This window comes from Xenopus tropicalis, chromosome 7, assembly GCF_000004195.4.
Source record: "Xenopus tropicalis strain Nigerian chromosome 7, UCB_Xtro_10.0, whole genome shotgun sequence".
NCBI classification, from domain to species: domain Eukaryota; kingdom Metazoa; phylum Chordata; class Amphibia; order Anura; family Pipidae; genus Xenopus; species Xenopus tropicalis.
The window spans coordinates 8,125,767-8,140,306 of NC_030683.2; the positions used below are offsets into that span (position 1 = coordinate 8,125,767).

The following is a 14,540-nucleotide window of genomic DNA, read 5'->3' on the forward strand; positions in this document are numbered from 1 at the left end:
GCCCCAGTCCTGTTACGTATCAGTGAGACCTTGCGTTTCCATGTAGCCCTGCCCATAGGCCCCAGCGACTGACCTACTGTATGACAAGTTCTTAACAGAGAGGTCTCGCTTTGTTCCAGGCTCACCGTTTCTACCTATATAACGCTGGAAAAATGTAAGAAACGTATTTTTATTGATCCACAAATCCAGCAGCAAACGTTAATTTACTTGCAAGAGAGGCAGAAGTTGGAAACCGGCTGCTTTGTGCCAGAGGGGCATCCGTACATATACGAGGTAAGAAAGATGGATGCGGAGTTACGGGGTCCCCTCTTGGGTTGTGTAGTGGCTGCAGTAGTTCCACTGGCAACATGTAACCTTTCTAACTGCCAACCTGTATATCTTGAACCTACGTGGCAACATATAACCTTTCTATCTGCCAACCTGTATATCTTGAATCTACCTGCCAACCCAAAACCTTTCTATCTGCCAACCTGTATATCTTGAATCTACCTGGCAACATATAAACTTTCTATCTGCCAACCTGTATATCTTGAATCTACCTGGCAACATATAACCTTTCAATCTGCCAACCTCCAAGTCTTCAGTCTACCTGCCAACCTGCAACCTCACCCTCCTTGTTAACTTATAGCCTAATATGCCCACACTTGCTCTCTCTGCCAACCTGCAACACCCTACTCTCCCTGCCAGTCTATAGCTACTTATTCCATCTGAGAATCTCAAGTTACTTGTTCTCCCTGCCAACCTGTAACCCTCTTACTCTTAATGCAAACATGAAGTTCTCCCATCTTTTTATAATGTAGCTCCTCCCCCTGCCAACCCCCATTTACTCTTTGCTCATTCTGCCAACCTATAGACCCTTATTATCTTTAGAACCCATGGACCCTTGTTTTTTTCTGACAATTTCTTGCTTCTTACTTTACTTTGGCCCTTACTCTCCCTGCCTTCATGGGTGTATATAGGTTTCTGTATTTCTCTTATATCTCTTGAACAGAATGAGAAAGATGAGGAGGCAATCAGCGTCCAGTTCACAGCTACCCTCGCTATTGCTCTTCTGAAGTCTGACTACAGCCTTGGGGTAAGTAAGAATTAAAGGGGTGACCCCCCCAGTACAACTACAGGGTTCTTTCTCAGCAAGACACAAATATCGGATCTATATGAACAACACTTAGAGGGATACTGCCAACTTGCAGAGTAGCAGTAAAGTGTGAGTGAAGTTTATCAGAGCACAGGTCACATGGCTGTGGCACCCTGGGAAATGAAGAATATGGCTAGCCCCATGGGAAAAACAGATTACAATGCAGGATTCTGCGGGAGAAGCTCTATTAACTGATGGGTTTTATAACAGACATGGCTTCCCATGACATTGTTCCTTGAAGCTATCCCTTTAACGTCTTGTCTAAGCTTGGACAGGCACATACTCTGTTACCTACAGTACCATTACATGCACCCAGGCTCTCTATGTGCCCACTCTATGTGCCAACTAACATCATTTACAACACAGTGTACATTTATGGTCTATGGGGTGTATTTCTTCCCTTACCCAATCACCAGTCCTCCTCACATAAATATCCCATAAAGCAAACACAACACTTAGGGACACATTTACAAAAGCACGAATGCTCGAGCGTATTTTTGCCGTTTTTTTTTTCGGGCGTCCGCGCGACTTTTTCGTACAGCGCACGACTTTTTCGGACGTTTGCACGAAAAAATTCGGAAAGGTTTTACCGCTGTTTACAATTGTTCGGTATGAAAATTTCATGACTTTCGGATTGCCAATACGATATTATCGTGACTAATACGATTTCTTTGTAAACATTTTCGTGATATTTGCGATCTTCCGAAATTTTCGTTTCCAATACGATTTTTTCCCATTCGTGATTCGGATTCGTGGATTAGTAAATGTGCCCCATAATGTATGGCTGTTCAGTCTCCAAAAAAAACATTTTTTTTCTATATCAGCCTGCTACCCCATGTCTTACCAGCAGAATAAGCCAACCCCACCTACCCCAGTCGCCATCCTTACCCAGATGTACCGTACAGCACCCCTATCAGAAACACACATTACCTTATATAATTCCCACACACCTTATACCGGCCCCCCAACCTTTTTAACCAATGAGCCACATTCAAATGTAAAAAGAGTTGGGGAGCAACAAAAGCATGAAAAAATGTTCATGGGGGTGCCAAATAAGGGCTGTGATTGGCTATTGTATTGGTAGCCCCTATGTGGGCTGGCAGCCTACATGCAGCCAAAACTTGCCTCCAAGACAGAAATTCAAAACTAAGCCCCTATTGGGCCTTATACATTCACTGTATACTGTATACAGGCAGTGGGTAGCATGACCGTTCTGGGGTCTTGGGTTCACCAATGCATCTTCAAAGCTTTCGGCTGAGGTTGACCCGCTACTCTGAGCAGTTCAATTTGTACAAGTGCCGTTCCCTCTTATTCCATTGCAGAAGACAATGCTGGAAGGGGCTATGGCGTGCCTCAGAAATGCCTCTACCAGGGGGCAGAAGAGGATCAATCAGGCCCTGATGCTCTACGCCTTCACCTTAGCCGGGGATGAGGACCGCAGGGCAACTCTACTGGCGACAGTGAAGCAAGAGGCTGTTTCTGAAGGTACTGTTCCATACATACTGCAGCCATCAGTTCCCCCACACTTTTTAGTAGGGATTCCTAATGTCATGATAGGGGTTGCTCACAAAAAGACATTTCAGAAAGGCTTTTAAACCAAAATGTGTTAAAGAACCCCACCCAACACAGAAACCCTTAATATCCCTATCCCTGTAATCCGTTCCTTCAAACAGGAATAAATACCATTTTATATGTTGAAATCTCCATTTTGTTTCCTCCCACCCAGGAGGCACCTTGCACTGGGAGCAGGAAGGTACAACTGGAACGGGGTCAGTTCCTTTCTTTTACCCCCGTCGCCCAGCAGCGGATGTGAGAATCACTTCCTACATCCTTCTTTGTATGGCCAAGGCTTCCACTGTCACCCAGGATGACCTTACCTACATGGCTCAAATAGCAATTTGGCTTGTCCGCCAGATGAACGCATATGGAGGCCTCAGGTCAACTGAGGTAAGTGAGAAAGCAAAAATATTAAAAATGAGTGAAGAGGGGCAGATCCATAGGGGTCTTAATTCAGATTCCTCCTGGTTCTATTGTACTGGTTGGACATAAGGTCAGTGCTGTTGAGTGTTTACCAGCTGAGATGCACTCTGGGTTATTCGCAGGACCATGAGTTATTGAAATACTTTCTAGATGACCCGAAGAACCATTACTAACTGAAATACACTATGGGGGGGGGCACAGTGCCATAAGATTCACTGCAAATCAGCTATAAAGCTATCATATAGGCCTTCCTCCCCTCCAAGGCCATTTGTTCCTGTGGCTATCAGTCCATCTTGATTTCCCATTCTATAAATGCCTAAACGTGCAAGTCCTTCAGACGAATTCCGCAGCTTATATGCCCATGTATGGGGACCCCTGACTGAAAATTGGCCACATTGGGCAGGTTTGATTTTCCATTGGATAGGAGAACGCATCAGCTTGATAATGTGGCCCCAATCCTACAGTGCCTATGCCCGTCATTGTAATTCAATCACTTGGCTTTAGGGCCCAATATTGCCCACCTTTATGTTGGCATTTTTGGAGAAGATCCAATTGCTTGGCAGCCTCACCAAACGAGCAAATCTTCCAGTGTATGGCCACCTTAAGAAAGATCAGACTATTAATGTCCAATCTTATGTTCCATTGAGAGGAGACCTGCGACTATCCATGGCTTCTTCCCTACCCAGTCCTATGCCTGTAGGTAATGGCCATTCTCTAACTGCCTGAGAAACTTCAGACTATTTATGCCCCATCTTTCCCCTCGTTCAACCCTTCATTCCAATTTTCTTGACTTTCACTTATTGTGTTTTCTGAAATAATCCTTTTCAAATATGATACTGAATGGATTGTATGCTTTGCTCCTCCCCTTGGGCCAAACAAGAGGTTCTGAAGGGATGACCTTTTCATTCATATGCTATTTCCCCATTCTCTTTCAGGACACAGTGGTGGCAATAGAGGCTCTCACCGCCTATGGTCTTCTGATATTTAAACCTAACGCCAATCACAATGTGGTCATCAAGAGCGGAAATGGACAAGTTGGACAACTGACACTGAATCAAACTAACAGGCTCTTAGTACAGAGACAGCCACTCCCCGCAGTCCCTGGGCAATATGCCATTGATGTCAGTGGCACAGGATGCTGTTTGGTGCAGGTAAGAAGGGTGAGAGTTTGAGGAATCCCCTGCTGGGGGTAACAGTGTCCCATTAGGAGAGGAATCCCCTGCTGGGGGTAACAGTGTCCCATTAGGAGAGGAATCCCCTGCTGGGGGTAACAGTGTCCCATTAGGAGAGGAATCCCCTGCTGGGGGTAACAGGTGTCCCATTAGAACAGGAATCCCCCTGCTGGGTCGGTAACCAGTGTCCCATTAGAACAGGAATTCCCCTTGCTGGGGGTAACAGTGTCCCATTAGAACAGGAATCCCCTGCTGGGGGTAACAAGTTGTCCCATTTAGGAGAGGAATCCCCTTGCTGGGGGTACAGTGTCACATTAGGAGAGGAATCCCCTGCTGGGGGTTAACAATGTCCCATTAGAACAGGGAATCCCCTGGCTGGGGAGGTACGGGTAACAGTGTCCATTTAGGAACAGGAATCCCTGCTGGGGGCAACAGTGTCCATTAGGAGAGGAATCCCCTGCTGGGGGTAACAGTGTCCCATTAGGAGAGGAATCCCCTGCTGGGGGTAACAGTGTCCCATTAGGAGAGGAATCCCCTGCTGGGGGTAACAATGTCCCATTAGAAGAGGAATCCCCTGCTGGGGGTAACAGTGTCCCATTAGGAGAGGAATCCCTGCTGGGGGTAACAGTGTCCCATTAGGAGAGGAATCCCCTGCTGGGGGTAACAGTGTCCCATTAGGAGAGGAATCCCTGCTGGGGGTAACAGTGTCCCATTAGGAGAGGAATCCCCTGCTGGGGGTAACAGTGTCCCATTAGGAGAGGAATCCCCTGCTGGGGGTAACAGTGTCCCATTAGGAGAGGAATCCCCTGCTGGGGGTAACAGTGTCCCATTAGGAGAGGAATCCCCTGCTGGGGGTAACAGTGTCCCATTAGGAGAGGAATCCCTGCTGGGGGTAACAGTGTCCCATTAGGAGAGGAATCCCCTGCTGGGGGTAACAGTGTCCCATTAGGAGAGGAATTCCCTGCTGGGGGTAACAGTGGTCCCATTAGGAGAGGAATCCCCTGCTGGGGGTAACAGTGTCCCATTAGGAGAAGGGAATCCCCTGCTGGGGGTAACAGTGTCCCATTAGACAGGAATCCCCTGCTGGGGAGTAACAGTGTCCCATTAGGAAAGGAATCCCCTGCTGGGGGTAACAGTGTCCGCCATTAGAACAGGATCCCCTGCTGGGGGTAACAGTGTCCCATTAGAAAAAGGAACCCCTGCTGGGGGTAACAGTGTCCCATTAGAACAGAAACCCATAAATACCATTTATTTACCAACTTCTGTGGTTCTATTTTCAGAGTACTGTGCAATTCCAAACATACCCGGTGCCAAAAGACATTCCTGCTTTCTCTGTGGTCCTGTAACATCCTCCGGAAACTGCCTGAATGGAGTCGCATTGTTATTGGTCTCACCGTCACCCTAAGGTATTCTTTGCTCTTTGGGTTGCTTTTCAGTACAGGCACAGGACCCGATATCCAGAAGGCCATCTAAAAAGTCCGCTTTAACATTGAATAAATCTAATAGCCTGGTTCTGCCCCCAATAAGGGGTAATTACATCTTAGTTTGGGATCAAGTAACAGGTACTGTTTTATTATTACAGCAGAAAAGGGAATCCATTTAACCATGAAATAAACCCAATAGGGCTGTTCTGCCCCAATAAGCGGGTAATTATATCTTAGTTGGGATCAAGTACAGGTACTGTTTTTAAAAGGAATCATTTAACCATGAAAAACCCAAGGTCCCCAAAGTAATATTAGTGGGAAGTACGGTATTTTTTAAAAATCATTGAACATGAATAAACCCACATAGGGCTGTCTGCCCCAGATAAGGGTAATTATATCTTAGTTGGGATCAAGTACAGGTACTGTTTTATTATTACAGAGAAAAGGGAATCATTTAACCATGAAATAAACCCAATAGGGCGGTTCTGCCCCCAATAAGGGGTAATTATATCTTAGTTAGTTGCCTGCAGCTATTCTTTTGACAATTTTTGGTCGCGCTGCAAATTTTTCCATGGCGGATTTTTTCATCCGTTTTGCAAAACAATCCGCCATTGCGAAATGCGGAAATTCGCCGCAAATCCATGCCAGGAGAAACATTTCGCCCATCACTATTCATATTCCAACAAATAAATAAAGTTGTTGGAGACAGTTCTCATTGACTTCTACTGAGGCTCTTTGTTGCGCCTTTTGCTCCCCTATTTCTATTAATGACTATTTATGTTTCAGTTACCAAGGCAACCAGAATTCAAGCCGCATGGCGATCGTTGACATTAAACTGTTTTCAGGGTACCAGGTGGATTACATGTCCCTTAATCAGGTAAGAGGGGGGGGAAGTATGAGATTCAAATTAAGGGGCTCATTTACTAACCATCAATGGTTTTTTTTTTTCAAACTCGAATCGAATTTTTAGCACAAAAAGTCGCAGAGAAAATACTTTTCCGAGATTTACTATGCGTCTAAACGGCTAAAAATCCAATTCACCGATTGGCCAGGGTAGACTTGCCAAGTTCATGTAGAAGCCAATAGCAGAGGCCCCTTCCCTTTCCTTTCCTTGAAGTATTTTGTCCGAAAACTCGACTTTCTCAATTTGTTGCAGCGACAATTAAAAAAAGACGTTTTTTTACGACTTTTCTCACATCGACTTTTCCTTGAGACTTTCTTTAGTAAATTTTAGACATTCAGGAAAACAAGTTTAGTCGAATTTGAAGATAAATTTAGAAATTACTAGGGATGTACCGAACCCACTTTTTTGGGTTTGGCCGAACCCCTAAACCCACCCCGACGGATTCTGCCGAATCCCCAATCGAATCCCGGTTAAAAATCACCGCGTGTGGAAATTTTTTCCCCCCGGCCATTTAACCCTTTTCGGATTTGGTTCGGCCGGGACTGTGTATTCGGCCAAAACGAAATCCTTCCAAAAAAAAGCCTGGATCGGGCCCGAACCGAATCCGGGATTTGGTGCATCCCTAGAATTTATGGAGTAGATACGCCCCTAAGAGTTTTTTTATTTGGGATTGGCTGTTTGAGGCCTATAGCGTAATGTTGACCAATCACAATTACGCAATGAACACGTTGGGGATAGACACCACTTGGGTTTTCTTGATTATTTGGTTTTTAGGCTTTTTAGGGACAGAGCATTGATAGTAGGTTTTGTGAATACACCACGTTATTTGGATGGAGCGGGTATAAACACTTACTACAGCAATTTGTTTTCATTAAATTCACACCCAGTAGGGAAGTCAGTTTTCCAAATATCAGGAATGAATGTTACTTATTAGCGCCAAAGGACAAGCACATTCCCGCCCAGCGCCTACTGGGCCCCACCAACAGCGAACAGTCTCCGCTGGCATTCAGCCTACTGACTGTTGTCCTGTTATATTAATATACAAATAAAGGCTATATTTACTCTTGCCCCCCTTAATGTAATGAAATGCATATCAGGAGCCGCTACCCCAACATTCTGCCGCCATTATGTGGGGTGAGGGCTCTCCCCATTTTACTAAATACAGGTTTATGGCCGACACGGCAGAATGCGGGAAGTATGGGACCCAACAAAGCTCATAGATGAAATAAGAGGGCTGATTATATCAAATAACTTTGTTCTTATAAATGATCTCCTTTTTATTATATTTATAGCTGGAGAATGAAAAATTGATTTCCAGATATGAACTGAAGAACAATCATGTTTTCCTGTATTTAAGCTCTGTAAGTGAACTCCTCCCTGTGTTTATAGGGTCTTTCCTCTCCTCTATCTCTCTCTCTGGGCTAGTCTTAGGCCTATGACCAGGGCTGTCATTGGACCAGGGACCTAAACAGGAAGTGGGAGTGACACCCCCGCGGGAAGTGGAAGTGATGTCGCTATGCATGATGTCACTTCCCCCCTTACTTCTCCCTCTGAACCTCCCTGCAGGTTAAATGTTAGTATGTTAAAGAAATGGTGAGGGCACAATGTCATTGTTATTGTTACTTTTTGTTACTTATCATTCTATTTAGTCCCTCCTCTATTCATACTTTTGTTTCTCTTTTAAACCGCTGCCTGGTTGCTGGGTTAAATGGGACCCTAGCAACCAGATAACTGCTAACATTCCAAACGGGAGAGCTGCTGAACAAAAAAAGCGAAATAATTCAAAAACCCCAAATAATATAACATGAAGACCAACTGCAAATTGTCTTAGAATATCACTCTCTACATCGTAATAAAAGTTAATTTGAAGGTGACCAACCCCTTGAATGTATCTATTGTATAAAATACACAGCAGGGGATTATACACTCATTATAAGCAGTAGCTTAATCCCATCCGTGCTGTAAAGTAACTAACCCAGTTTGCTCAGTGTTACTGTAAGGGAATGACTTCTTTTCTCTCAGAATGTAATGGGCTGACAGGGAGCCTGGGGAGCTTGTCAGATAGACAGCACAGTGGGTTTTCTCTATTTTAGGACTTATTAACCTAAAAAGAAGTAATAATGCCTTTCCCAATCGTGTGTGGTTCCCCCTAGGTTTCCAGCAAGACAGTTGAGCTCCCTTTGAAGATGGAGATGGGTAACCGGGTGCTGAATGTGGCGCCCAGCTCGGTTTATGCTTACGACTATTACGACACAGGTAAAGTGGGGTTGCTGGGGGGGGGGCTGACAGATAACTGGATGGAGTTTAAGGGTTCAGACTTGTAATGTTCTTCCTATGAGGGTTCCTCAGCTCATACTCCTGGTATTGTTTCTTACAGATCAAAATGGCTATGCGGCATACAGTCACCCCTGCTCAGGGGGGCAATAAAGTAAGTACAGCTGCTGCCCGGCTACTGACCTTTGCAATTTTCCTTCAATTTTCCCTTCTTACTTTGGCTAATAACAAGCCCCCCAATGTTATGCTTAGTGGCCTTCTGGCTGTTATTGGCATTCTGTACTCACCCTGTTCATTTGTTTTATTTTTCAGGAAATATTGCTGCCCCCCCCCCCCATGTGTGAACAGATGTAATTCCCAACCTCACACTCCTTGTGCTCAACAATTCCCATCTGATTTGTCTTTATACCCATGGAGAATGAGGCTACTCCCGGCCCGGCCTATAAGGAAGCATTACATTTCCTGCTTTTTATATCAGTTATTCCCATTGGCTCATCTCCCATTCCTTTGCCTTTAACTAGCACTCTTTATATACACGGGCTGAGCCAAAGTGCACTGAGACCTCTGCAGAACCAGGTTTACTCCTATGGGTTCCTGTTCTTTACATCACAATTCACTAAGTATTTTGGGGATACTCCCTTTGTACTCGGCCCTGTCGGCTGCTCCACTTCTGGTTGTGTAAACATCTTAATTAAACAGATAATAAAGTCATGTTCACACCCATCTCAGCCTTTTATGTATTTTGTAACAACTAAAATTGTGCAAAGACTTTGCTGCCAATAAAGTCCATAGACTAATTGTGGAACAGGGAGCCAACCTGCTGTTCCATCTGATCCCTTGTGTAATGACAAGATGTTACACAATGTGGGTTGGGTTGGGTTAGTAAATTAATCCGATCTGGCTTTACAATGGACGCTGCTTGGCTTTAGAGTTACAGATTCAGACATTCTGGACTAATAAATTGATGTTGATTTGACAACAAATACACAATTCCCTGCAGGGGCCTACATTGTTTTTTTAACAGTCTACAAGTATTGGGGTGCTCCAGTAGCCATACTGTCAAGGCTGAAAGACTTATGTCTACCATCTTCCAGGGGTGTCTCCTGACAAGTCTACAACTTCTTATGGGTTGACAAAGTAGGTGCCATTTTACATTTCTGGCTTGAAGACAAGTTTTGGAATATACATACAACACTGTTTGACTCCAAGTAGAGCCTTCTTCAGGCCAGCAGTCGACATGGGACTACCAAATAGCCATTCACAGCCCTTATTTGGCATCTGCAAAGAACTTATTTTCATGGTTATGTGGCCCAGCAACACTTGTCCTACAGCATCAATATGACCAGCACACTTGTAGACTTAGTTGAATCTCCTCTTCTTGTAAACCTTTGGATGAGGTAGCTTTCAGGCCACCTTCTAGTTCTAATAGGTGGACCCTTATGTTCTCATATTATGTCCTAAGTAGGTGACTTCCAGACCATTCTACCTATGGTGCAAATGAGGATATCCTTGAAAATTAATATATGGGTTGCAGGTGCTACTACTACCAGCAAGTGATTAAATATTATAGGAACCCTCCCAACTAGAAATCCTTGAGAAGGAGAGTAAGTACCAGCCATTGGGGGGGCTGCATGCTGGGCGTTATGCCTGAAATGGTAAATGATAATATCCCATCAAATATTTATAAGGTGACAGTGCTTTGATCCAAGAAACTATCCATTTACCAAACAAATCAATAAACATGCAACCTTTTTATCTCTGGAATTAGGCCCTCGCGTATCGTTAGAGGAAGGGTAGCACAGAACTACGGGTTGAACAAATAAATTGGGCACCACCAAGGAGAATTAGAACGATTCATGGTTTTCTTAAATGCAAATAATAACTCTTTATTAACAGAAATGTAGAAGAACCTCCAGGGGGACAGTCACAAGTAAATGAAGTGCCAGTATTCAGCAATTACATATAAAAGTTCAAGCCAATGATTTACCCATCAGGGGTCAATATTTGAACATTGGATTTAGTCAAATCAGAAGTGGCCAGTCCTCAGTATCAGGCCCTTCTGGACCTAGGCTAGGTACAGTGGCCCTAAGTCTGTACACTTGTGTCCCTACCCTGAGAGTGGAACACCCAGGACTCTAATGCTTCTAATTCTCCTCTGTGGAGCTTCTGGCTTCTCACTAACTAGCCTGATCCTAACTCTTACTCCTTGAGTGGCTATTACATATCTATCCTCACACTATCTGCACCTACTGGGCCTGACTCCACCCATCCACCCTAGTGAGGCCAAGCCGAGCACATGTTAGCTTCCCCTTTTATAAAAAAAAGAACAATGACATCTACTGGCCAGTTACTGAACTGCCAGGAACAATATTTAATCCCAGGAAAAGGGAGCAGCTTCCCTTTCCAACTATACTGTAAATTAAGCCCACTCTTTGCTGTCTGAACGTTTAGGGGACTGCCTGAATAAAGGGTAACTACCTTCAGTCTCCTACATTTGCAATTATTAATCTTATATGTACCATACGTATGCCCAGAAGCACAAGAATATGGAGTCTTTAGTACTAATGGGGACCTGGGAGATATAGATAAAGAGAAAATTGTTGTTGGGCAGCACTAATATAAAAATGTCCCAATTTGCCATACTAGCCCCAGCTTGCACTACTGGCCACAACTTTTAATAGTAGACCTGCTGCCCCTTTCTCCTCATATCGACCACTGGACCACAGGGCCTAGGGCAGTCAGCCCCCTTCGGACCCCCATAAGATAGCTCTGTATATGTCTCTTATTTCTCTGATTTTCTTTTTAATCACTTAAAGTTACATCACGCACATTAGTATTTATGAAAGAGAATTGTTATCATATATCATTACTACCAATAAATATGAATATTTCCTTTTCTGAGTATAGAAGCTTTTATGCCATTGTAGGGACCCAGCCTGCCCACACATGCACAGGAGCTCCCTTGCAATGTATAATCCCATCAATAAATCAGTCGGCTCATTGGCCGCCGCCCCATCGCTACCTGCTGAACCTGCCTATTGGCGCGTGGGTTAACGACTAGGGATTATCTGCGGTTACAAAAAAAAGTTTGGAAAATTATTTTTATTTGGTTAAGTCCTTTTTCTAAGGGCCAAAAATAACAAAAATATCCTTTATAGAAGAAATGTGCTTGTGTAAACAGTATCTGCCTCTGGCACTGCCGGGTCATACTGAGTACAGAGACAGAATGGGCAGGCCCGGATTTGTGGCGAGGCCACAAAAGCCCGGGCCTAGGGCGGCAATGAAATTGTGAAATTTTCTCCCATACGGCGCAATGGGGATTCCTCCCCACTGCTCCGTATCAGAGTTTAAATGGGCGTGCATGCGCCCTGCGCGGCGGCGTGGAGGGGGTGGTACGGGGCGAGAGGGTTTGTTTGTGCATGCGCGCGCATGGAGAGGGCGGGGGGGGGGGGCGCGAATGGGGGGGCGGCCTTGGGGCGCCCGGATTTGAAATCCGGCGCTGAGAATGGGAGCAGCCCTGCAGTGTGAGGCGTCTATAAGTGCTGTGTAATAAAGCAAATAATACAGTCATACAAGTTAAATACCAAAATAAAGGCAATGCTTGAGGGTTTCAGAGCTGTAGAAGCAGCTTCCCCTTTACAGGTGCCTTTCTGAGATGAGCAATGTAAAATGGTGCAGCAGGTTAGCTCCTCACTAGGGTTAGCTCCTCACTAGGGTTACCTCCTCACTAGGGTTACCTCCTCACTAGGGTTGCCTCCTCACTAGGGTTACCTCCTCACTAGGGTTACCTCCTCATTAGAGTTACCTCCTCACTAGGGTTACCTCCTCACTATGGTTACCTCCTCATTAGAGTTACCTCCTCACTAGGGTTACCTCTTCATTAGAGTTACTTCCTCACTAGGGTTACCTCCTCACTATGGTTACCTCCTCATTAGAGTTACCTCCTCACTAGGGTTACCTCTTCATTAGAGTTACCTCCTCACTAGGGTTACCTCCTCACTATGGTTACCTCCTCATTAGAGTTACCTCCTCACTAGGGTTACCTCCTCACTATGGTTACCTCCTCATTAGAGTTACCTCCTCACTAGGGTTACCTCTTCATTAGAGTTACTTCCTCACTAGGGTTACCTCCTCACTATGGTTACCTCCTCATTAGAGTTACCTCCTCACTAGGGTTACCTCTTCATTAGAGTTACCTCCTCACTAGGGTTACCTCCTCACTATGGTTACCTCCTCATTAGAGTTACCTCCTCACTAGGGTTACCTCTTCATTAGAGTTACTTCCTCACTAGGGTTACCTCCTCACTATGGTTACCTCCTCATTAGAGTTACCTCCTCACTAGGGTTACCTCTTCATTAGAGTTACCTCCTCACTAGGGTTACCTCCTCACTATGGTTACCTCCTCATTAGAGTTACCTCCTCACTAGGGTTACCTCTTCATTAGAGTTTCTTCCTCACTAGGGTTACCTCCTCACTATGGTTACCTCCTCATTAGAGTTACCGCCTCACAATGGTTACCTCCTCACTAGGTTACCTCCTCACTATGGTTACCTCCTCATTAGAGTTACCTCCTCACAATGGTTACCTCCTCACTAGGGTTACCTCCTCACTATGGTTACCTCCTCATTAGAGTTACCTCCTCACTAGAGTTACATCCTCACTAGGGTTACCTCCTCACTAGGGTTACATCCTCACTAGGGTTACCTGCTCATTAGGGTTACCTCCTCACTAGAGTTACCTCCTCACTAGGGTTACCACCTCACTAGAGTTACATCCTCACTAGGGTTACATCCTCACTAGGGTTACCACCTCACTAGAGTTACATCCTCACTAGGGTTACATCCTCACTAGGGTTAGCTCCTCACTATGGTTACCTCCTCACTATGGTTACCTCCTCATTAGGGTTACCTACTCATTAGGGTTGCCTCCTCACTAGGGTTACCTCCTCACTAGGGTTACCTCCTCACTTGGGTTAGCTCCTCACTATGGTTACCTCCTCACTAGGGTTGCCTCCTCACTAGGGTTGCCTCCTCACTAGGGTTACCTCCTCACTAGGGTTCCCATCTGGCTTGTATTCGACTGACTAACCTAGATGGTAAGTTACCAGCTAGGGCCGGCACCTGTATTATAACTTTACCAGAATTAAAAAAAATTGTAATGCCCTATAAATTCCTCCCTTCTCTAACGCTTTCAGCTGCTGATCACCCTTTATAACCACGGGCCCACCCAGGGTCAGAGCGTGCCAGAAAAAAACCCGGTGGGCCCCGGCCCTAGTGGGCCCTGTGGACCCCGTCAGTTTAGCCTGTTCCCCAGCTGTGGCCCCTGACGGGTCACTTTTATCGCTCCCCAACTGCAGCCCCCGCCAGCCCACACCTACTGTACCCCAACTTAGGCCCCCACTGGCCTGCTCCTCCTGGTCCGCCCAACTGTGCCTGTGCTTCCCCCCCCCCCACCTGTCTGGAACTGTGAAGTATGTGGTGTGTGGACTAGGGTGGGGGCCCCTATGCAACAGCCCCGGTGGGCCCCTGGCACCCCAGTCTGACACTGGGCCCACCATTGCTCACCCTATTCCCCGCCCAGCCCAACCATTTTCCAGCCCCATCCACCCATTTCCCAGCCAGTATTAGGGAACAAAATGGCGGCAACCCTA

The 14,540-nt window shown here is 45.5% G+C and overlaps 1 protein-coding gene across 1 annotated transcript in view; it reads left to right on the plus strand.

Moving 5' to 3' along the window:
• LOC100488897 (ovostatin) overlaps positions 1-9,612 on the plus strand; it is a 41,725-nt gene extending 32,113 nt beyond the window's left edge. Inside the window, 13 exon segments of the mRNA XM_031905384.1 lie at positions 120-273; positions 992-1,075; positions 2,458-2,620; positions 2,862-3,082; positions 4,051-4,266; positions 5,568-5,624; positions 5,627-5,663; positions 5,666-5,693; positions 6,498-6,588; positions 7,908-7,976; positions 8,769-8,871; positions 8,993-9,043; positions 9,202-9,612. Coding sequence (XP_031761244.1) covers positions 120-273; positions 992-1,075; positions 2,458-2,620; positions 2,862-3,082; positions 4,051-4,266; positions 5,568-5,624; positions 5,627-5,663; positions 5,666-5,693; positions 6,498-6,588; positions 7,908-7,976; positions 8,769-8,871; positions 8,993-9,042 — 1,273 coding nt within the window. The 3' untranslated portion in view covers position 9,043; positions 9,202-9,612.
• The last annotated feature ends 4,928 nt before the right edge of the window (positions 9,613-14,540 follow it).